At 40.4% G+C, this 23,979-nt stretch overlaps 2 protein-coding genes across 2 annotated transcripts in view; one reads left to right on the top strand and one right to left on the bottom strand.

The window, feature by feature from the left end:
- The window catches only part of sorcs3b (sortilin related VPS10 domain containing receptor 3b), a 189,883-nt gene that overhangs the window by 22,364 nt on the left and 143,540 nt on the right, over positions 1 to 23,979 (top strand). The window lies entirely within an intron of this gene.
- LOC121954727 (E3 ubiquitin-protein ligase NEURL1-like) overlaps positions 1 to 23,979 on the bottom strand; it is a 43,834-nt gene that overhangs the window by 17,181 nt on the left and 2,674 nt on the right. The window contains exons 2-3 of the mRNA XM_042502409.2: positions 18,730 to 18,971; positions 16,312 to 16,633 (exon numbers count right to left, since the gene is read on the bottom strand). Coding sequence (XP_042358343.1) covers positions 16,312 to 16,633; positions 18,730 to 18,971 — 564 coding nt within the window. The remainder of the gene's footprint in view (positions 1 to 16,311; positions 16,634 to 18,729; positions 18,972 to 23,979) is intronic.

Genomic DNA, 23,979 nt, shown 5'->3' with positions numbered 1-23,979 from the left:
GATGTTCAAACTGTAACTAAACATGGTTGAAATAGCTCCACGAAATGGCTAATTGGTGACAGGAATATTTCACCTCTAAAACTACCATTTGTATCAGTTACTAAGTAAAAGGGTAAAATAGTAAAAGGGGTCACATTTTACAAAAGCATAACTATATCAAAACATTTACAAACTCTCACACAACTCATGCAGTATAATGCAAGTGTCATTTATCCAGTCGTATGCTACGTATTTCCCAAACACATGCAATTTTGCAAAAACTGAACTACAAGTAAAACTTTTCTATGCTTTCTTTAAAGCCACACTCAATGGACAAAGACGGTAATTTTACCTCACTGAACATGAGAGGTGCTGGTATAACACGGACTCAATCAGAAGTTTGTTTGTGTTATTGTGTCACTATGTTGAATCCAAACTAGCCCCATAAAAAAGTCACACAATAACACAAACAAAGAAGCAATCTTGGCAGTGGTAGGCCAGCAGCTCCAATGTTCAGTGAGGTAAAATGGCTTTCACGAGAACATAGATAAGTTTCACTTTCATTTCAGTTTTAAATACTAGGTTTTAGCCAAAATACATGTGTTTGGGAATTACTGAGCATACAGCTGGATAAATGAGACTTGGATTATACTGCACGAGTTGTGTAAGTTTGTAAACAGATATATCGATATAGTTTTGCTGCTGTTCAATGTGGCCCCTTTAACTTCAATTAATCAACAAGTTTTGGCGTTTTTGGATACTTCGCTCTCTGGAGTCATGCGAGAAAAACAGTTTTCTTCACAAATTTGATGTAACGTTATTCAATGGTGAATAACTAATATACAAATGGTTATTTGTGGGGTAATGTATTCCTTTAAGTTAATGGCTAAAAGTAATGAATAAATGGTTAAAATAGATAGATCAAAAAACAAAAAAGGATCCAGTTTATTATACTCAAACACATTTGTACCAGGAGTGGTGAAGGGGAGCTGGGGTTCGTGTGGGTCTGCAGAGGTACATCTGACCAAAAATAAACAAACAAAAAAGGGGGTTGGGGGGGCTGCACTGAATTGAGATATTCAGACAGCAATCTTTTCATCTTTTTGTCGCTGGGGTGTAAATACTCAGTCTTTTTACTCTTGATAAGGAGCCAACTCCTCCTCTCAGACTGCTCACTCATTAAAATGTCACTCATACAAAGACAGGTGCAGTCTTGTCTTTTGTCCTCAGAATTACGTTAGGAAATTAAGCACGGGCCCTCACAGAAAATTCACTTCAGCTTAGCGAACGTACTTTTAACATTTGGCGAGGCTCCAGTGGTTTTAAAATGGAATGCAGTGAACATAATGGTGATTGTATTCAATTTTAAGTTCAGGTCCTTGAAACTGAAAACTTGAATAGCACTTTTTATACGGGCAGCAAAACAATACAGACGTGATCAAGTGCTGAAATTGTCCATGTTAAATTAAGTGGTCGTTTAACGGCTCCGGCTACTCAATCTCAGGAGGAAAGCTCTGATTAAATAGAAGAACACATACCAGACTGACACTGTTCGGCAGGGTCAATGGCTGACCTGTTAGCTTCGGCTTTTTATCAAGCATTGTAGCCGTGAGAAAAAAGTCAGAAACTTGGTAGAGCATTATGGAGGAATTTCTGTGCTTTGTGGATGTGGTGAACACACCCATCCCAAACACACACCTGTGAAAAAATCCCTCTACCTGTTTTAGGTTTACCTTTTCAAACAAGCCATAATCTTCAGGGAAAGAAAGACGAAACACAATCCGGAAAAACCAGTTCCTGGAAAGTAAAGGTGATGTTGGCAAACAGGGATGTTCAGGATATAACTGAAAAACTGGCATCCTGTTTCACAGGGAACACATGCCAAAATGACGACAAACGTATTGCCGTTAAAAACCCGTTGACACTGCCAACACATACAGCCTGGCTCCACCTCATCTTAAAAATGCATTTCATAGAGGCCTGCCTGTATCACAGTACAGTCGTTTTTGATCTGAATCATTCAAGTCAGTTTTTATTTATGCCTTTTTTAGTCTTGAACAGTGCTCGGTCAGACAATGGCACGGTACTGAATAGAGAAGGGAGGGTTCAGTTGATTCCTTGGCCTGGTGGAAAAGGATTAGGAGGCTTTTGGGGGCTTTAGTGAGGCTGCAACCCCTACACAAGGTCAGCTACACCAATTGTGTGCATGCATGCATGTGTGTGTTTGGGGATTTGCCCTAAGTATGCATGCCTAGGGGGGCTATCCTGGGCTCTGTCTAGAATGAGTGAGTGAAGTCATCTGTCATGAGAAAGGAGGCTGCGCGGGGGAGGGTGTTGTGTCCCAAAAAGGAGAGGGAAGGGCTTTCACTTATCAAAGAAAAAAAAGAGAGCAGGCTCCTGGGGAAAATCTGCATTGATGAGCTTTTAAGGAGTGGTATCCCGGTCTAGATAACGGCACAAGTTTGTGTAAAGCAGGAGGAGCTAAAAGGGTGCTATGATATAGATACACCGGGAGAAGCCCAACAGTTTGAGTATCTGAGATGCCGCGTGCAATAGGAGCCACATGTGTGGCGTTTTTAAGGGATCAAGTCAAGGCTCTGGTTTAGTGCCAGATGTTTCTGAGTTTTGGACAGTGATCGTGGAAAGAGTGGTGACAAACTGCTGCAGTGAAAGCGATGCTCAGCACTTCAGGGATGTCACAAGGGCACAGTGTTTCCGAGGGCAGATAAAAGCTTACTAAAGTGTCTCTTTGTGCATAAAACACCATGTACTGTCACACAGATCTGAGTCCTTTTTCAACCAAATACTTTTCTTGACTATCCTCAGAGCCTTAAAGTTCATTTATGCTCAACATTAGATACGTATATGGACATGGAGAGTGTTCTTTCCGTGCTTTGGGTTGATTTTGTCTGTATTTTTGCATGTGTTCCGAAAGATTAGGGATACGGTCAAAACAGAGCAACACGTATGGAAATCGGACAGAGCCTTTTGTCATTACTTTGTGTTGATTGCATCCATATTTGTGCACTTCTTCTGAAAGCTTATACAAATACAGACAAAACACAGCACTACTGTCAGAGATCGCACACAGCCCAATGTCTGTACTTTGCGTTGATTTTGTCTGTATTTGTGCATTTTCTGAAATCTTGCAGAAACAGACAAAACGTACCAGCGGAGACAGAACATTCTTTCTGTTCCTTTTGTTTTTTTTGTCTGCATTTGTGCTTGTTTTCTTAACGCTCACAGATATGGACAAAATGGAGCTGTACCATCAGAGATTGGACATTGCCTCCTGTCCTTACTGTCTTACAGTTACAGGCAAAACTGTCAGACTGTTGTGACTGAGCCTGTTGTCTGTATTTTGCATTGATTTTTGTCTGCATGTTTTCTGAAAGCTTACGGAAACAGACAAAATAGCAATACTACTACAGATTGGACAGGGCCCTCAGTCCATACTTTGCATTGATTTCATCCATATTATTGCACCGTTTCTGATAGCTTACAGATGTGGACAAAACAAAGCATTATCACTGGGGACAGTGTAGTGTCGTTCAAGCGACATACAACCATAGGAGATGACGAAGACATTTTAAAAATAGTGGAATGGAACAAATAAGTAATGTATTGAAAATAGTTCTCATTCTACATGTTGGGATGTATTTATCAGCCTCACAGACCACCACGTCTATAACGGTGTGTCTTCCATCGTTGACTCATTTTTTTGTGGTGTGAAACCTTTGACTCTGTCCTCTAGGGACATCTACTGGCTGTATCTTTGCTGTCATAAAGGACACGTAGAAGTATGAGGGTAGTGACCTTCACATATCTGTAATGGACGTATCTATTTTCTTATGTAAAGGGAGTATAAATGAGCCTTTGGAGTGTCTGTTGGTTGACGAGGAGTCTTTAGTGTTTTCATATGATCACAAACACATTTTTCCAGTTATAGATCTCATTGTTTTGGTAAAAACAACCTCTATGAAACCTGCACAGATGGAGACTAAATACACACAGAATCCACCAAACACATTCTCGTCTTCACTGGGACTCGACTCTGGTCATCTGAAAGTGATTAGCTTCCTCTCCGAAGGCTTCCCCCTGTACAACCCGGCTCCCATGGATCCAGACCTGACAGGCTCCATTACGATTTCTATTTTGATTTCTCCACAAATCTGTTCGATTCCATCTGGGCCGATTAAATCCCAGCTGAGGCACAATAGCCTGTCCAGCGGCATTTATTTTGGTTGAACAAATCAAATAAATTCCAAGCACTGAGATCACTTGAAACAGAGCTCACACAAATACATAGACCTTAATCCTGATGTGTACGTGCTGGCAGATGTTAGGTCAAAGGACATTTTAGTTTATACCAGGCCTCTAATTTCATTGTAACCAACTGTCTGACAGAATGACTTTACTTCAGATATGATGACGAGGAGAAATATAGGAAAATAAAAAAGGACCATGGCATTTGAAATGGGGACAAGAAGCCTGTATTCAGCTTTCAACTTTTTTGGTCATAACATTAAAACCATGAGAACTGAGCAAATTGAGTTACACTTAAAGTGGCTATAATCTACTTTTTAACATGAGCAATGGGTCAAATAACCGTGAATACATTTACATGTACAGCATTATTCCACAACTGTTTTAAATAAGACAATAATCTGAATTTGACACAGGCTGTTTAAACAGCATATCCCATTTGGATATTCTGAATTAGGCCTTATTCCCAAAATAGCATTTTCTTACTGAGAGTGGGATATGCTGACATCGCAACACAAATCTTTATGTCAACAATTACAGGAATTCTGTCAGAGGGCTTTTATTTTGAAACTGAGGCTGAGTTGAAAAGAAATATTTATATTTTTTCATGTCTGTGAAAGATTAAGTGCGTCTGGGCCCACTGTGTCATCATCTGCCTTTGTTGACATGTATATAGTACATTTGCAATATGCGTCTCAATTGGGGTTTTTTACCACAGTTTGCGACACACGGCCTCTTGCCTGTTTACTGTCTGCTCTGTTTGTTGTCATGGATACGTTATACACAAACCAACTCGCCAACATTTTGCAAGGCTGTGTGGGACAGATTAATGGCCAAGAGAAAAGCCCACATTTCTGGTCACAAGGAGAAGCACACCTATTTTTAAACATTGAGACTTGGATATCATCAGGTTTTTGGCTATGCGCAAATATTGCAATGCCAACCTTTACAAGAAGGTGGTTGACATAATAAAAGATGAAGGTCGTGTTTGCACTGACTAACAAGTCTGCCACTGGTGAAAAAATTAATCCTGTTCCGATGCAGAGAAGTAAGATAGCACAAGCAACGGCAGTTCTGCTTTTCATATTTTGACATGATAAACTACATGTTAGGGCACGTTTTGGAGTATGCACTGCTGCATGTAAACAGGAATATTGATGGAATATTCCTTTTCATCAGCCATGTGAACTGCCAACCTGTTCTCATTCCAAACTCGTCAAATAGTGCCACTCTGTCAGTGCTCTCGGCATGCGAGTGTAATGCAAAAAGCCACCTTCTGCGTACACATGCACCACGCATGGACGCGTCAGATGATAACGTGCTCAGACAGAAGCGGTGGCGTTGCTATTGTACACTGGCAGAACTGCCGAATCGCAGCGGGCGCTTCCCCATGCAAAGCACATGACAACGCAGCCGGACGAAACAACCATCTTTCATGCAGGAGCTTGCTGTCCGTGTGTGTGTGTGTGTGTGTGTGTGTGTGTGTGTGTGTGTGTGTGTGTGTGTGTGTCTGTGTGTGTGTGTGTGTGTGTGTGTTTGTTTTCTACACTTAACCATGTGCTTCTTTTGCCAAAACCATTTGTGACTTTGGTGCTGTGACAGTCCGTGCTGTTGTGTAAACATAGGGACAGTGCCGCTATATCCCAGCACATGTGCAGTTGTTGACATCACAGTAACGGTCTGCGTCATCCCACCATGACATCATCCCACCATGACGTCATCCCACCACATGCATTTGTTGACATCACCGTAACGGCATCCCAGAGCATAAACAGCTGACGCACAAGGATACCTAAAACGTGGTTGATGCAGAAGGTCCGGACAGAGCGGCACTATGCGATAAGTTTGGAGTCAGATTATGTAGGAACTGCTTAGAAAGATTACTGTATTTTGTCAGAATGAGGGCAAAGTTTTACACATGTACACATGGCCACCGTGAAGTGTATACGAGGCCACAGATAATCATCGCCCATTTCTGCAGCTCCACTGAGCTTTGTGGAGGATTTTAGCTTCTTTCAGCTCATTGTTTTGATTTTCTAGGGTCAACTGCGGTGAGACGGCATGGATCAGGCCCCTGAGTATTCACCCATTCAAAAGTCACCATGAACTGTATGTGGCTTTAGTTTGTTTCTTTTAGCAAAGACAGTTCTCCTACAATATTTCACTGAGTCTGTGAATCTCTTATTTATTTTTTCAAGTCATTTCTTGGCGCTTTGCTCCGCTCTTGACTCACACCAGCCTCAGAGGCACCGTTACCATGGTTGCCTTCATCCAACGTGTTTCTCTTGCTGATTACAGCCAATGTACTGCAGATTAAGAAGGCTTATTATCTTGGGCAAGGTGAACTGCTATCATCAGTTGCTGTGAATGTTTCAAATTTTGGGACGAAGATCTTCTCTTCTCTTATGTTTTCATGGCCAAGCTACATATCCATGAGCTCCCAACCTGAAATCCTGCCTCCACAATGTGTTTTATCTTAAACAATTGTTGATGTTGCAGCTTTGTATCATAGCGTGCTCATCTAGGAATAAATTTAATAAACAAGGGCCTACACTAATGTGCCTTTGCACTGGAATTTAGGTTATCTAGGTTATCTAGCATCGCAATGCAACACCAAGTATAAATACTACACTCTAATCCTTGTAGTATATTGTTTTGGCAGTTAGTATATGAAAAAGCTGACTCATGCACTATAATTATGTATCTCTTATCAGGATATAGTGCCAAGTGTGCAGCTGCAGATGCCAATCAAGTTGAAGCTACTTCCAGCAATTACAAATTTGAAAGTCACTCTTACAATTAAAAAAATGCTAATAAAGTGCTACATTGTGGAGGAAGACACTCAAAAAGCATTTCATTATAGCATAAAATGTTGGCATTTTGAGCACACTTATTTTTATCAGAATGAATGTGAGTGCAATATAGTGTAGATACAAAAATTGTTAGCTTTAGCACGTACAAGCTATGTTAATGCTGCCCTTGGGAAGGTATCGGTGACTTGTGATTGGCTGCGTGCCGAGGAGCTCAGTTAGAGCTTCAGTATCAAACATGGTGGGAAAGCTAAGAAGGACGATGTACTTACTTAGAAATGGACAAGGTTACCACAGCCTAGGACCACAATCATTTCCAGCCTTATGATTTTTACCCAAAAAAGGTATCAACATGGATCTAACTGGTTCTGCTGACCTGAACACAAGTGTTAGGCTTCAGTAATTTCCAAAAGAGGAGAACTCAGGACAGGGTCTTGCAAAATCTTAATGCGACTGTAATCAGGTTTACATGTCTAGCCCCTTGGGGGAAAAAAAGGATCACTTTTCACATGATTTATTGGTGTGATCAGCATACAGACAGAGCAAGAGAGAAAAAAAGAGCGACAGGCTATAAGTATGATTCATGATTTTAGTCTAATTCTGCCAAAAGAATTCAGCTCAAGGAAATTACTAAATGTTTATAATGTGGAGACATTTAACATCCCTCTTTGCCTTTCTCCCTCACTGTCTGCTGTTTGCCTTTGGCTGGAAGCTGACTTTTGACAGATGACTTTGCATATTGTTATTATCATGCCGAATTTCCAGCTTATTGTTTTTGGAGGATTTGGCTTTAAGCAGCAGACCAGAAATCAAACGTATTAATACAACATCCTTTCGCAGTACTTTGGGGTAATCGGACCCTTTGGGCCTATCGTGTGTCTTCATCAATCAAAATTAACAAAAAAGTGTAGCTCAGCTCTTTTATGAAGGCTCGTAGAAACAGGTAAGAGCCTCGCCTTCACAGTGGATATCTCATTAGAGATAACACTAAATTTAGAGTTTCACTTGCATCTAATACTTTCCAGCCCACATTTTGTTTTTCATCCTGCATTGTCAGCAGGCTCACCCGGCGCTGTATTTCTGGACACTTGTGTCAGGCTGCACCTATCTGACCTCTCTCTAAATTTAAAACCATTTCAAACACAAATCAAAACCTGTGAAACGCCACATAATCTATGTTGACAAGTGAAACAATAAGTTAGATCTGTGGCAAGTGAGTGTGAGGGTTAGGCGCACTGAGAGACAAAAATAGACACAAAGAAAGGAAAGTACAGCACAATCAGGTTCAGACTTCAACATGTTTGTGCAGCACAGAGCTTTTCAGCATTTACACGCTATCTCTTCATCTGTTGACAAAACAGGTATGAGTCACAGGTGCAGTGATCTTTGACTGCTAAGGAACAGTTTTGATGTAAATGAATATAACATCATGATAACATGATGATAAGATTTTACAATGGTTTCAGACATAGGTGTAGATTTCGGGGGGACACGGGGCACGTATTTAGATATCAATATTTAGAAGGTGCATTTGCACTCCCCAATAAAAACATGAAAGTAGCAGAGAACTTTTGTTTTGACAAAAATTTGCACATTTGTACCAGAAATTAATGCAAAAAACACAAATTGGTGCAAATAAAATCATCAAAATGCAGGAAATTAAATCTTTGAAACTTAAAACTGTCTGGAAGAGGACCTCCAACCCATGGTTTTCTGAGTGAACCCCCTAATATTGAAACAAAACCTATGCCTTTATGGGACATGGTTAAATATTGCAAATGTGTTCCAATGAATTTAAAACATGACCATGTGTCTACAGCTATGTTAGCAGCTCTGTGAGGCCGTACTTGAGATAAATGCCAGTGTCAGCATGCTAACATGCCGGTTATAGCTGAAATAATAAGTCCATTAATTGATTAGCTGTTGGACAGAAAAACAGTCAACTTTAATTTATTTCAAGGATAAATATTTCAGCTTCTAGATTATTGGATTTTTTCCCTACTTTTCTTTATCTCATTTCACTGGATATTTAGACTTTCTGGTGAGCAATTTTGCTTCCTTAAGGTTTAGGAGATTATGATCAGGATTTTTTTTCACTTATTTCAAAACAATTAATAAATACAAATTGAGAAAATCATCAACAGACTCATTAATAATGAACATAATCTATAGTCGCAGCCCTAATGCTGACCATTTTAGTTTATCCTGTTAGCATGCTAAGATTTGCTGAGTAGCACTAAACACAGCGTACAGCTGAGGCTGGTGGGAATTAGGTCAAGATAACTGCTTTTGGTGGACGCTTTATTTTCTTAAAAATATTTGCAAAACATTATATTAATGTCATTTTAAGATCATTTTATGCCACTGATATATTAATAGCATTATGTTGCACAAACGCATTTTCAAAGAGTAACAAACTAACTTAAAAAAATGTAGCCATTCGACGTGAATGTGAAGAAAGCTTAAATAAATAAGACAAAAATAAGTGTGTGTTTGTGTGTGTGAGCTAAACCCCGCCCACAGGGAAAGTCCGACAGAGAGCAAATGAGTGTAAAAAAGCAGCACAACCTGAAGGGAATATCAAATGTGTGGTTAAGTTTCTTTTTCTGTTCATTAGGCTTTAATGCTGTGAAAAACCGCCTTGGCGCTGTGCCCAAATGTCATAATGGTTGGGGAAACCCAGCTGTCTATTTTTGGCAACATGTTGGCTAAACTGTTTGTGACGTTTTTATGACAACAGTCATTTATATAGACACAAGGACAATATCAGTATATGGACATGACCTTGACATGACTTGCTTTTTACAGTCCTCAATAAGTCGTAAATGTAGCAAATTACTGTGACAAGCCAAACAGGAATGTAATCAGTTTGCAGGCATTTTGTCACACACCAAAGTATTGGAAAAATTGAAATTTTGGGCTAATGTTGCTAGATGAGAGGGAACACATTTCACCATATTTCATGGAAATCTGTCCAACAGTTGACATTTCAGACAAAACCACATGGTGGCGCTACAGAAAATAACAGGAGATGGAAGAAATTTTAATCTGGGAACCATGACTGTGGAGCTACATAAAAAATCAGGGAAGCACCAGAATCATACAGATACAACCTCTGGAGACCATGAATATCTGTGCAAATTTTCATTGAAATCAATCCTAATTTTGTTGATAGAAACCAGCAGATAGGCATTTCCATCTATAAAGCCATTCCATTAACACGACAAAAAATCTACATTATGCAAACTGTATTCAAACAGCGGGTTCTTATTTCAAAACAGCTCCTTCTGTCCCCTGAGGTGTTAACATTAGTGATGTCTCTCAGGATGTTAGTGAGCATGAAAAGCATACAGCACGAGGTTTCCCCCTCCAAGATGCACTACAGGCCTAATGCATTGCAATGCCATGTACAGACATGATTGATGTCAGCACCCTCCTCTTAATCACCTGAGATGCATGCAGCCTCTTGACAGTCTGGCAGCCATTTTGGATTCTTCTCTAATGACTAGAGAGACAGGTTGCAGATGATGTTAGCCGACGCCGGTCTCACGGATCACTACCAGTCTGTCAGTGATTAAGTGACTCATCTACCTCGAGTAAACAAACCCCCAGTAGAGCATCTTGCATCCATCAAAAGATGCCTTTGACTCGCTGCGCTTATCTAACTTGGAAGGAATCCATCATACCTGTACAAAACGGTGGATGCTGTGTGGTCTCTCGGGAGTCGTCCCATAAACAAACACATTCTGTTAAGACCGCAGCCGTACATGTGTAAAGGGAACTTTTTTGACTGCAGAAAGATATGGCATTCCCATATGTGTCTCGCTTTGGGGAAATGAAACTGAAAACACTTGCAAGTTATTTGTGACCTGATTTTTCTGGAGCTTCTGCAACAAACTAGATAAAACTCAAAAGCTGAAAAGTTATCTATCAAACTTTGTAAAATATATGTTTAGAAATAGTGTTTTTGTTTCATAAAGTTGTACCTAAAGCCAGGTTTCTCATATAGTGCTGAGAGAAATGCAGTAAATAGAGGCATTTGTGAAAACTGTCATGTTGCTTGAGACATACAGTGTTTTACACTTGAGGTAACCTTTTGTTGGTGCCTTCAGGAGCTAATGTGTCTCAGCGTAGCACAGGCCGTTCTGTACCAAACCCAAGCAAGGCACTTTAGTCTTTATTGATAGCTGCGTGAGTAGGACAAGTGTGGTGATGTAACAGATCTTTCTTAAATTGCATGGGCAGCATTGTTGGTCAGGACAACCCCCGAGGCTCAGTTTGATTTCAGCAGATTAATTTAGCTTCCTCTCTTACGCAACACCATCTCAGCTTTCAAGCTGTCTCACTGATCTCAGGATCACCTTTGACTCGTTGCATGGGTGGCTAGCTACTGAACTGCACTCCCTTGATAAAAGCTCAAAGAGGAAACAACACCGCTCTTGAAAAGATCCTTAAACATCAGAATAAGACCTGATGGCAGGAAAGCTGTTTGGCAGCAGGCTGCAATGAGAGAAGGGAAAAGGCAGCAATGGATAGCAGCCTTGATGAATTCCTTAATACAGTGTGTGAGGCTGTAAAAGATCAAGCAGACACAACAGTGTTTGATGCAGATTATCCCCCTGCTAAAAGCAAAAACAGAATTTTGACTGTAGCCCTGCTAAAGTGGATCATTTTCATAGTCAGTCACTGCTGCTGACTGAAAAACATCTTCAAAATGTCAACTTTTATGTATTTTTTTTTTATCATGGGTTCAGCAATAATTTTAGAGATGCTGGCATTAGAGAAATATTTGCCCCAGGAAGGATCACAGAAACTATAAGAAAAACAAAATAATCAAACCACCAAAAGGCTTAATAGCAAAGATGCACTGTGCCTGTAACATTGTCTCCAGTAGACGTTTATACTCAGGTGGCGGCCCGCAGAAAAAGTGTGACACTTGGGGTAATGTGTGCTGACATGTGAGCAGGGACACTTTCATAATTAATCCATGAAATATTAAAGGCGAGGAAGCTATTCTCAAAAATGATATGCAGTTATGCTCACTATACAGGTCCTAAAATAAAGGAGAGTGGCGACTGATTGGTCTGAGCTGCAGCTGATGTCAGCTGGGGAATGAGGTCACATCACAAGAATGGTTCAGTTTAGAGAAACATTGGTTAAATGTTTTGGGGAAGGCCTGTTTTTCCTACTTTTCTAAACTCAAAGGGGAACTCCAGCAATTAAGCTTTCTTGACGTTAAGACTCATGAGAAAGATTTTTTTTTAAAAAAAGTCAAAATCAAAGGAAGCAGATGTCACAATATCCTGACTTTTAGTCACTAGTTTGGGTGTAACTCCAGAAATTAATCCTACAGCCCCCATGATGCAACTCAATAGTACCTTTTATGATCACTATTGTGAAGTAAGAAACAAGTGAGCTTACCAGCAGACCTCATTAGTCTGCTACTTATCTCTGCTTGAAGATAGCAGCTATGTTATCAGGAAGTCACCCATTGTTTTGGTGTTTTTGAGCATTGAAAGGGGCAAGCTGTGTTGGAGCGAGGGGCAGATCTGACTCATAGGCTGTAGTGACACCCCCGCAGACAGCCTGTCACTCCAAGTGGCCAGGCCTTTTATTATGCGTAACTTTAAGCATTAGCAACAAAAAAACCAACCCATAATGGGTAAGTTTTAAAAATTTCACCCCTAGTACAGTCATCATAGACTGAGAAATTAGCTTTAGAGACCAAAACCAATTTTTTTGGACCAGGCTGCAAACAGTTTTATAAAAGGTTTGGCAGTCTAAGATGGGTTTCTAAAGGGATTTACTCTGTTTTGGAGCCAGCAACAAGTGGCCATTTGAGGAACTCATTTTTCAGCCCTGGAGGTTGCCGCTTGAACAAAACCATACCTGTTGGCAGATGATTTGCATTGTGGGTAATGTAGGCGCCAGGATTTGAAAAGGAAGAAGAATGCATGGAATAAGTAAGACGATGCCTCTGAATCTACTGCATTGATTTTGATCCTTGTTTTTTCAAACTGTCCATCATGAGTCCATCAGTAACAATAATGCAATGCTATTGATAAATCGTTCAAGTACTTCTTCAGAGAGCTCCATTCAAAGCCACAGAACACGTTATACAACTGTCTCACAGACTTAGCAGTCCTCTTAGTGACAAGGAAACTGATCTTCATGTGTGTGATTGGTGGAGTGCCCTTTTAATAAACCGAAAGCTTTTTTAGCACATTATCTCACTGACACAACAATCTGTATCACTTAAGCCAACAGGTTTATCACAACTCATTTTCTCTCATACTTTTACCATCTTTCACATTTATCTCGAAAGCCAAATCAAGGTCACCCAACCAAGCCATTCTCTCCACTCCGCAGAGCTCATTCACAGCTCCACGCTCCATTTGTCTCCTGTAAAAGAAAAACAACTTGCAGCAGATCGGTAACTCCCACCTGGAAAGATTGTGTGATAACAAGCCCACAACAGGTGAAATTTGGCTCAGTTTATCAGCTGGTGCAGCATTAATTTCAGACCCGAGTGTAAGCATCATTAAGAATCAAAATGCACCCTTCTGTTGAAGGAAAATTCGCACATGTGCCAGTTCACAGCACCAGACTTTGATGTGTACGCCCATATTTCAAAGACTAAAGTGTTTGCTGAACTGCAGCCAACTGCCGAGACAATACTGGGCCTTTGAGATATACCATGCTCTCCAGTAGTGACGCTCTCGGGCTATAGAGGAAAGCTGATAGCCAAGTGATCCTTCAGCTGACTGAGGGCCGAGGCTTTCGGGTTTAAGCCATCAATGTGGAGATAAAAGTGATCAATGTGGGAAAACCGGAGTAGAAACAGAGGGATTTACGGCTGCTGACCTCATTCACAGGGAAAAATTACATCAACTAAGACTATACAATGCAGGAAGTCTTGATTTTGATTATAAAATATAAAATCCTGTTATTATACTATACTTTTTCGTGAACAGACCTTTCATTTCAACATCTTAGGAGTGACTGTAGTCCAATTCAGACTCCGATCCACAGAGTGAGACATTCCTCTGGTTTGATTGTCTTGGAAAAAACACCCCAGACATGTCATTACCTGACATCATCTCTCTTCTTCGTCTGTCCTCTTGGGATGACCAACACACTCCTCTTGTTCTCCGACAAGAGCTGTGTGCTGGTCAGCACCAAGGGGCCAGTGAACCCCAGATAGTGGCACTCTGGCGCTGGATACCAAACAACCCATCACAAGATAGCACGCTTCTCGCTGTCAACCACACCGCGAGAAATGAGGTTAAATGGCACTATCTACACAATACGGGAGCCTCTTCTATTTTTATTAACAGCGATGACAGCCTCGATTCTTTGGAGAGAGGCAGCGCGATTCGTGGAAATGGTTATAAATAAGTACTGAGGCGTCCACAAGGATTCCTATTTATCTATTTTGCATAGTTTTGTATTGTTTTATAAAATAGGAGACAGCTGTTTTTGATGCATGATGTGTTTCATAAATGCATCTCAATCTACAATCCAGACATACTTCAGTGCGGTGAAAAACTGCTGTTAATGATTGGGGAGGACCTGTTTGCTTTTAATTTCTTTGATGTAATGACCCTTTAAACAGCACAGAGAACTTGTTAGAATGGATTTCAGAAATCCTCCCTTCAGGGAAATTTCTTTGATACTAACAACCGTGGTAACTATACAATCTACCTAATCTCCCACCATCTTTTTCCACTGGGCTATTTGCTGAGTGTGGGAAAAGTGGAGCAGCTGTATGTAACATCACCTTTTAACCACTCACACTGAGCAAACAAAACATCAGCTGCAGAATGGTTTCCAGTGGTGAAGCATTATTGTAACAAGACTCTGTGAGGTCTGTGTACTTTGGCAGAGTGGTGATTTGAGCTAAATGCTAATGTGCATGTTGACACAGTCTGTATGTTTACATGATGTTAGAAAAAGTCAAATTATTGTGTAAGTCCGACCAATACTGGCATTAAAAAATATATGTGAACATGTTAGCCCCACTGAAATCATACTGGAAGTCGGACTAACACCTTGATAATGTAGTTGGGGGTCGATATACTCTTTCATGTATACAACTCAATAGGACCTGAACTCGCCTAGGCTTTCTGCGCTTGCTCCATAGTCCCCGTGCTGGGCTTTGAGCCAAAAATCAAACAGCATAAATTCGAAGAAGAAAGCCGGGAAGAACAACCAAGTGCCTGTATACTGGGACAAGGCCAGTGGTCCAACTAAATGGCCCTTATTGAGCTATAACCATAGCTAGACCTAATATAAACATACTGGATGATGGGTAGCTGTATGATGTTTGTCATGTTTACCATTGTAGCTTAGCATGCTACACATGCTTATCTCTAAGCACAAACTACTGCTGAGGCCGATGGGAATGTCATAGGATGCTCCAGAGATGATGTTTTTCTGTAGGCAGAAGTTCTGCCCTGGGTCCCTTGTCGAAAAGCCTCTGGGATTTTTCCATTGGATTTTGGATTATTGCAGTACATCAGCTCAGTGGCAAACAAAAGTTTATGATACTTCCACTTCTATTTTGTTCAGAAAGATAATCTTCACAAATGAACACTACTTTTATACATTTTCGAAGCCAAAACTTTCAGAAGTAAAATGCTCAACATCAGACTATAAATGAACTGCACTACTGTTGCATAACTTGGCATTGCCACCACGCTGAGTGACAGCATTCCATAGTCTCATTTACCCACTTGTTAGCAATCACTTTTTTAAGACACATAAAAGTTTCAAAATTCACCAACGGGGGATAGACTGACATATTTTAGGTTGAAAGTCTCTTACGCATGTATTAACTGTAGACCTCTTTTTAGGAATCTAACCAAAAACTAATTTAAAAAAAAAAAAAAAAAAAGGAAAGACTTTGAGACAAGGGAACTGGGAAAGCTAAAATTTCACTTCTGGATTGTAGAACTCTTTCTTGGGCCACTCTATTAGTTTAGCAGGTATTGAGCGGACATATTAAAATTCAGAGGACCACTGCAGTCATTAGGATTTTTCCTCTGTAGACCACTAATGTCTGTACCGTATCTCACGGAAATCCATCCAATAGTTGTTGAGATATTTAAGTCTGAGCTAACGGACTGACACATCAACATTGCCCTCCCTGGAGTCACATCGCTGGCATGGATAAAAATCTCTTAGACCTAAAACCCCCAAACAAATTAGGGTTAAGTTCACAATTCAAACACTTGGGTCTTCATGCATGACTCACCGAGCAGCTGGACCCCCCTGGTGAGGCCGTAGACGTCTATGAGAGCCCACAGAGGCTCCGAGACTTGCACCCCGCTGAAGAACAGCATTGGGCTGGAGTCATTGATGCGGTAAAACACCCGGCCCTTCTTGTCCACCCAGAAGGCGATGACGTTTCCCTCGTTGGAGAGCTCCTCTGGCAAGGCTTTTGCCCAGAAGCCGCTCTGGGAGACGAGGTCGGGGCAGGCGTACTTCGGGAGAGTGTCTGGGTTGATCCTTGATGGGTCTTTGGATGTAAAGCCAAGACGCAGAGCACCGCTCCAGCAGCACTGCTTTTTAGTGATCTGTAGAGAAAATATTTGTATTATAATGAAGATGCTTGCTAACATGCTGATGTTTAGCAGGTGTTACAATTAATTATCTTTTATTTAAGAATGGCACTAAACACAAAACCCAGCTGACGCTGATGGTAATGTCATTATTTTTCAGATATTTGGTCATAAACCAAAGTATTTGATAATTTTTAAATGCCGACCTGATGGTAAATGAAGTTTTAAGGAACAACTAAAGTTTTTACATTTTATCTTGATCAGGATTTTAATGTCTGTACCAAATTTCATGGCAAATCATCCAATAGCTGCTGAGATATTATACACAGACCAACACTGCTGTCCAAAAATTCATGAAAGTAGGGCATGAAATAATCTCCAAATTATCAAATACTAGAAAATTTTATATTCACTGATGAAATTAAGAGCATGATATAAGAGCAAAATTAATAATTTTTGTGTTTTTTATGTTGTATGTTGTGATTTTGTGTGGCTGCTACCTTGGCCAGGTCTCTCTTGTAAAAGAGATTTTTGATCTCAATGGGACTTTCTGGTAAAATAAAAATAGTACCAAGCGGCTCGCGTGGCTAAAAACCTGTTTAAAGCAATCTAAGAATGGTTTCTTTGGTATGTTTATCACCTGCAAACGATTTTTGTCTTATTTCGAACCTCTATTTACTTTGCATTTGCTGTGCCAGATAACGGTATTCCTCACATGGCAATGCTTGCCCTGCTCTCTCACTTTCGAGACATAGATGGCCTGATAGGTGAAGTGGAAACTTGTTCTAAGCTGCTGCTGCTTTGGCCCACACAAGAGCAGAGAGAGAAAAGAGAGAAAATCAAAACAGGAGAGCAAAGACGGGGGATGAAGAGAGAGAGGGAGAGAGAGACAGACATGGGGAGGGAGAAGAAAAATGAAAACACAGAGAGGAAATGAGAGAATGAAAAAGAAAGGGAATTTACTTATCACAGTCACTGTTGATGTCTTAATAGCTCACTACTAGACTATTCCTACTAATATTACAAAACACAGTATGTAGTAATTTTAATAGTGCAGTATCTTGGTAGTATTGTACAAAAATATTGCACTGCAAGTAATTTTTTTTACAGGAAATAATGGAAGCCATTGGGATAACTGTCATGTTGCAATCCTCAAGCTTGTTTTACATGCAGATCGCAAATTGTGGCAGCGTCATGTTTCACATATTGTTGGTTCCTGAAAATACATTTGCAACTCCTAAAGTGCTCTTGCATGCTAATGTATCAAGTATGATGCTTGTTTTGAATAGTGAAACGTCACAACTGGAAGGAGGAAAAGGTCTCGTGTTGCGAATTTTAGCTTTCATGTTGAATATTAGGGAAAGTGAGTTCCTGATATTAAAAAAAATGCTTTTTAGGTTGTTTTTCATTTTCAGAGGTGTCATTGCAGCTGTCGTGCTTGTTTCCATAATGAGTACTTCCCAGATGGCCACCAACGTCATTAGATATAATATAATAATATATTTAATATAATTTGGTCGAATTATGGTTGTGACGTAGGGAGACCAAAATTCAATGCCAGAATAATTCCAATTTCACGTACATTATTGACAACAGGCGACATTGATATTTTGTTGGTTTTAAGTTGTGTTGGTAAGGGCCAGAATCCAACATCTTCCAAACTTCTCATGCTAATGTCTTCCTGACGTAGAATACCGACATTTAGTCATAAAGTAAGGAAACAAAACCCAACGTCTGCAGAACGTTATAATGTTAACATCCACACAACATGAAATTCTAACACTGTTAGACATTTAAAAATCACCAACTCAACTTTCATTCCAACCAAAACGTAACATCTCTCTGACATGCTGGAAGAGTCCAACATCTTTCTGACGTCAAATTAACATGCAGTAGCAGTTGGGTTCCTTCACTTCTGTTTTGCATCATGTCAAATTTCCATCAATGCCCAACTCAGAAATCTATTGCTTTAAATTCTAGTTAAGCATGCTGGGATCTCTTTTATCCCCTATTGTCATGTTCCTACTGTTTACAGCTTTGATTCACAAAACAAAGTCAGAACGAGCATTTCTTATAATATGGAACTGGGACACAGCGGGTGTATTTTTTACCTTCAGCCGAACTTGCTCATACACAGCGGTCGGTCTGTTGCTGAAGGTGATGGCATTACAGAAGCTGGCCTGTCTCTTGACGGTCCTCTGGGACATGTCCATGACGATCTGCGAGCCCTTGGTGCTGGGGTGGAAGAGCAGAGGGAAGGAGGACAAACTTCCACATGGTTGAATGGGCAGGCAGCGTTTGGGCTTGTGGTGGCATCGGTGAGATGTGGCGGGAAATGGCCCGTTCAGAGAATCTATGTGGAGGAAAGAAAAGCGGTTGCTCGGTTTGCTCTGCATGTGGGGAGCAGAAAATGCATTACTGAGTAAATTCATCCTGGGGTGCAATTTACAGTAAAATACCCAAATTTTAGATGAGATTAGGATATTAGATTAGTGTGCACCACCACAGGCTTCACTTTGATATTGACATCATGAGGTGGACTCCAGGTTGTGACCCACTGTCATGTGTAATTTCCTCTCACATATCTCTCCTGTTCCTGTAACATCCAATTAAGTGAAAAGGCATTAAAATAATGTAATACGTGTACTCTGATTTCAGCTTCTCAAGGTAACACAGTGCAACCACACCTGCTTTGAGAGAACAATGTGCAGGGTAAATTACATGCAAAAATGTCCTTGGATGAAAAAGGTATAAGGACAGAATTGCTCCCTTATGTAATTAAGGAGAACAAAGGAGCTGTGAAACCTTACAAAATCCTCTAATTTCAGTAAACGGTCATTTGCGGTAACACCAATAACTTTTTGTTATTCCACATCTTGCCAGATTTTAAACTGGTTTGCGTTTTAACAGTTTCTGCTGGAACACATTTGTGTAATAATCAGGCGAGAGCAGGAAACGGAGCAGGAGTATAAAGAAAACAAAACTGATTAGTTTACACTTAAAGTGCTCTAACATCCATCGTAGCACAGCAGAAATCAGGATTTGGGATCTTGCAGGAGTTCTCAATGCGCATATGTATGGGCAGTTTATGAGACAATGGGCCCCTTGACACAGAGATGCAAAGGGCCCCACTACATCTACATAGGAGCAAGGCGCACAGACTTTGTGTCAGTTTTGTGTCTCCTTTTGGTTGTGTCGTGTCTCTTTGAAGATGTTATGTGTCTTTTTGTGGCTCATTTGCCCATTGTTGTAGTTACATTTTGTCGTTCTCTAATTCCCCGACATCTCTTTGAGGTACTTTTGTGACTTATTGAGGTGATTTTATGTTGTTTTGAGTTTTTTTTGGTGATTAAATATCTTCTTGTGGTAGTTTGGTATCACTTTTTAGCCGTTTTGTCCATTTTTATAGTTATTTTGCCTCTCATTATAGTTCTTTTGCATCTCGTTGAGGTAGCTTTGTGTCTCTGAGGTAATGTGGTCTTTTGGTTGTTTTTTGTCTTTGGTTTTGATTTTATGTGTCTTAGTAGTCATTTTGTTTTGTGTCTTTTTGCAGTGGTTCGCATCTCTTTGAGTTCTTTTTGTGTCAGTTTGAGGTAATTTTGACTGTCTTTTTGTGTTGCTCTGAAGTCATTTTGTGACTCCTTAAGATTGTTTTATGTCTCCTTGTGGCTGATTTAGGGCACCTCGTGGTTGTTTTGCTAATTTTAGTAGTTGTTCTGTGCCTCTTTATAGTTCCTTTGCATCTCTTTGTGGTTATTTTAAGTCTATTTCTGGTCGGTACTTATTAATTTGAGTGTCATTTTTGCAGGCAAAGGCTAGGTGGGGGCCTCCAACACCTTGGGCCCCTGGGCCTGTGCCCAGTAGGTTTGTTCAGTCATCCATCCACACATTTATCTTCAGCTGGCTGGTTAAGTATATTCAAAGCTTTTGAAATAGGGAGACATGGCTGTTGCATGTTGTTTGCAGTTGTGGCTCATATTTTAATGTATATGTATCAATCACAATATTCATGCCTGAGAGTCACACTACCCGCCTTATCAAAAATGTTTTAAAGCAGAAAATAACTGCTGCTAAATGAGATTTAGTGACATTTATTGTTTTGTACCGGTCAGAGGAAGTAGCAAAATAAGAGTGGACCCAAAGGAGAACATCTGACTCATAATGTGCAAGAGAGTTTTAAACATTTTTCCCATGTGAACATGCGTGAATCATGACTGCTCCCACTTACCGTAACCTAATAATAAAGCAAAACATCTGCTTTTTTTTCAAATCACATCTGTCTTTTTGGGACTGATAAAAAGTTGCTCAATGTGATCTCACACTCACTCCCTGTCATTAGGACCAGCTCTTCCCACTCTTCAAAGCACAACGCCAAGGTCACTGTGACGTTTCTCACGGGCACTGGGTCCTCATTAAATGCACGGCAGGATTTGAGTTGATTGATAAAATGTTGATGATACAGTTTCCCCTTGAAATACCTATGTCCTCTCTACAATGGTATTTAAAGGTCTGAAAGCACCATAAAATCTAGTCAGTGTGGCAAAACTGGAAGCCAAATAAATAATCAGGCCTAATTAACACTTATTTGTCCTTGAGGACTGCTTGTATTTTCACACCTAAATTTGGAAGACTAAATTTGTGTAGGAGGTCCTTGTGTTTGTCCGTGAGAGAAGACGACTAAAGAGCCACTGTGAAGGACGGCTATTCTTGCTCACCTTTGATCGACCTTGGAGGGTCAGGAGGTGTATATTGTTCTCTGGAGACAAATCAGTCAACATTGCCAGGATTGTCAATGACTAATCATGGGACCTCTTAGGTCATCTGCACCGAGTTTGAAAGAGAGACTGAATAAGTAAGAGATATATAAAGAAAAGAAACCACTGAAAAGTTTCCAAAGACGTCTGTTCCTACTGCTGTCAGTCTACGATCAGCCCGCTTTGCTGCTTTGCCCGAAAGCAGAAGCTCTGAAGAAAATGCTATGTCAGCTTTTGGCTAGCTATGAAGAATTAGGCTAAAAGAGAGGCGGTTTAGGCTGGGTAAGGGTAACGGTAAGGGTCACATCTTGTTTCTTAGAAAGTGAAACACTTCTTCAAATTATAAGGTTATTGCTGTGTTTGTTTGTTTCATATTTGTTCACTACAGCATTACCTTGTAGCAAGGCTCAGATATTCATTGCGTACTGTTGGTGGTAGAGGTTTGGAGGGGAATGTGTCTGCAGCTGTACATGACTCTAAAATGCTGCAGCTGCTTGTCACTATCACTTTTACCCAGCTGTCCAATCACAGTAGAGAAGGGGCAGTACATATAGCCCACCTCAAACACCAGTGGTCACATCGTTGAGCAACAACAATAATGAAGGAGAAATTCATACTGAACCCATACAGAGCGGCGGCCCATCCTCTGTCCCTATGAAACCCCTCCGTCATCACAAAAGGTTCTCTACAGTGAGCGGACATTTTTACTTCTGCTGATATTCTGTATCATAGCAACCACATGAAACTAAACCATCTCAGCTGAAAAAAACGCTGCGCATCTTTTTGCTCCTGTTTGGCCTTCGGTGTTCTGCATTTACGAATAAACAAGTATTTTATTGGTTTTGAAGCTATCATCTTTGTCATTTAAAAAGCAGATCAGCAGAAATTAAACAGTTTTCAAAAACAACAAAAAATGGCAGCAATACAGATGTTGCTGTTGCTAATTACAGCAGGGGGAATTCCTCCAGCGGGACAGCCCTAGTTTAAGGGATGTTTAAACTTCTAATGTGTTGAGGTTCGACTAGAAAGAGGCCTTCCCTTCAAATCGCAATCAGAGAGGCTCTGCCAAGTGTCTGGGCTCAGTACAGTGTATTTGTTAAGCTCTTCGCATGGTCTTGTCGCTGCAGAACAATGTTGAATTGTGCTCTGTGCACAACAGTGGTCTTAAATGAAGTCATAACAAATCCTTCAACCATATTGCATCCATGATGTCATGTCAGACGTGATGTCTTCTGGAAAACAAAGCAGGACTGTATTGTACTCTGTCGACGAACAGGCCCTACACTGAATGGAGTATTTCCTGTGAGGTCTGCGAACAGAAGCAACACCTCACAGGCCTTGTGCTTCACCATCTAACCAAGAATCCTCTAACCAGGAAACATCTCCTTTCATTGTCGCTGAATTATTATCATTTCTGCTGCTGTGAAATTGAATTCTCTGGTCTGTTTTCTATTTTCACTTCGCAGGCATCACAGGTTTAAAACATTCAGAGCGCACAGGGGACTATAAACTATGAATTAAGTCAAAAGAGTAAATAAATGGATAAATAAAACTCCCAGATTTGATTTAGTGTGAAGGACAGCTGGTTAGAGCCAAAAGTGCTGATGATACAGCGGCTGTTGAAGTGTGTTTAAAAAAGTCATGCAACCTGACGGAGACATCAGGGTAAACAGTGACCAGAGCCCTGTCATGATAAAAGAGAGGTGCCATGACAAATGTCAGATGAGCAACTTAAGGAAGGATAATGTTTCTTAATGCACCACCGCACACAATGTGACTGCCTTCGCTGTCATTAATTGGAAAGGACAAACAGTGCAGAGACAAAGAGTGGCCCTGGCCAGTGTCACCTGGCCTCTTTACGCTCTTACTCTGCGTTTTGTCCCGAGGCTCGGTCTCAATAAGAAACCCCAACAGAGGCCCTAATGTTGTTTGACGTTAGTATGGAGGCTCAGTGGCCCTCCCTCGCAAGACAACCTCTCAGAGGCAGCGTCCTAAAGCGCCGCGGGGCACGTATGTGCTTTTAGCTTCTGCATATATGTCATAGCTTGTGTGGCTTCAGTAAAAAGTAAACAAAGGTGATTCTTAAACACTTTTTAAATATCTTTCTGTGTTCTGTTACTTTTACATTGCTACTTATTTTTCATGTTATGAATTATGAGAATTTCCCAAAATAGAGATGCTGGCTTGATATTTAGCTGAGGCAATATTGTGCTTTGTAAATTATAGAATGGTGTTATAAGGGTGAACACAGTTTTGGCGTTCCTGTTTAGGGCATGAAAGTGCACAAATCTATAAAAAAATGTTTTATTTTGCACGTTGGGTTATTTTTTTCAGTACCAGAGACTACTTTATCCCCCATGCTTTGACCTAACAGGTTGTACAGTTATGTAATGTACTACAAAGGAGGCATGGCATGATATAATTTCATGTCACATTCATCCTGGCCAAAATAATTGTGATTCAGGATATTATGCCCATCAAAATATTCTTTTTTTTTTTTTTTTAAACATACTGGAATCTCTTAAACTTACAGTATGTTAAGATAACATGCTTACTGAATCAGAGACAGGACACAAATTAGTCAACACCCTCTTTCATGAAAAACCA

The sequence above is a fragment of the Plectropomus leopardus genome, chromosome 13 (genome assembly GCF_026936395.1).
Source record: "Plectropomus leopardus strain MGB_pleo_1.0 chromosome 13, ASM2693639v1, whole genome shotgun sequence".
Classification (NCBI taxonomy): domain Eukaryota; kingdom Metazoa; phylum Chordata; class Actinopteri; order Perciformes; family Serranidae; genus Plectropomus; species Plectropomus leopardus.
The sequence above is the reverse complement of the archived record's forward strand: the minus strand, read 5'-3'. Positions and strand labels throughout refer to the sequence as shown.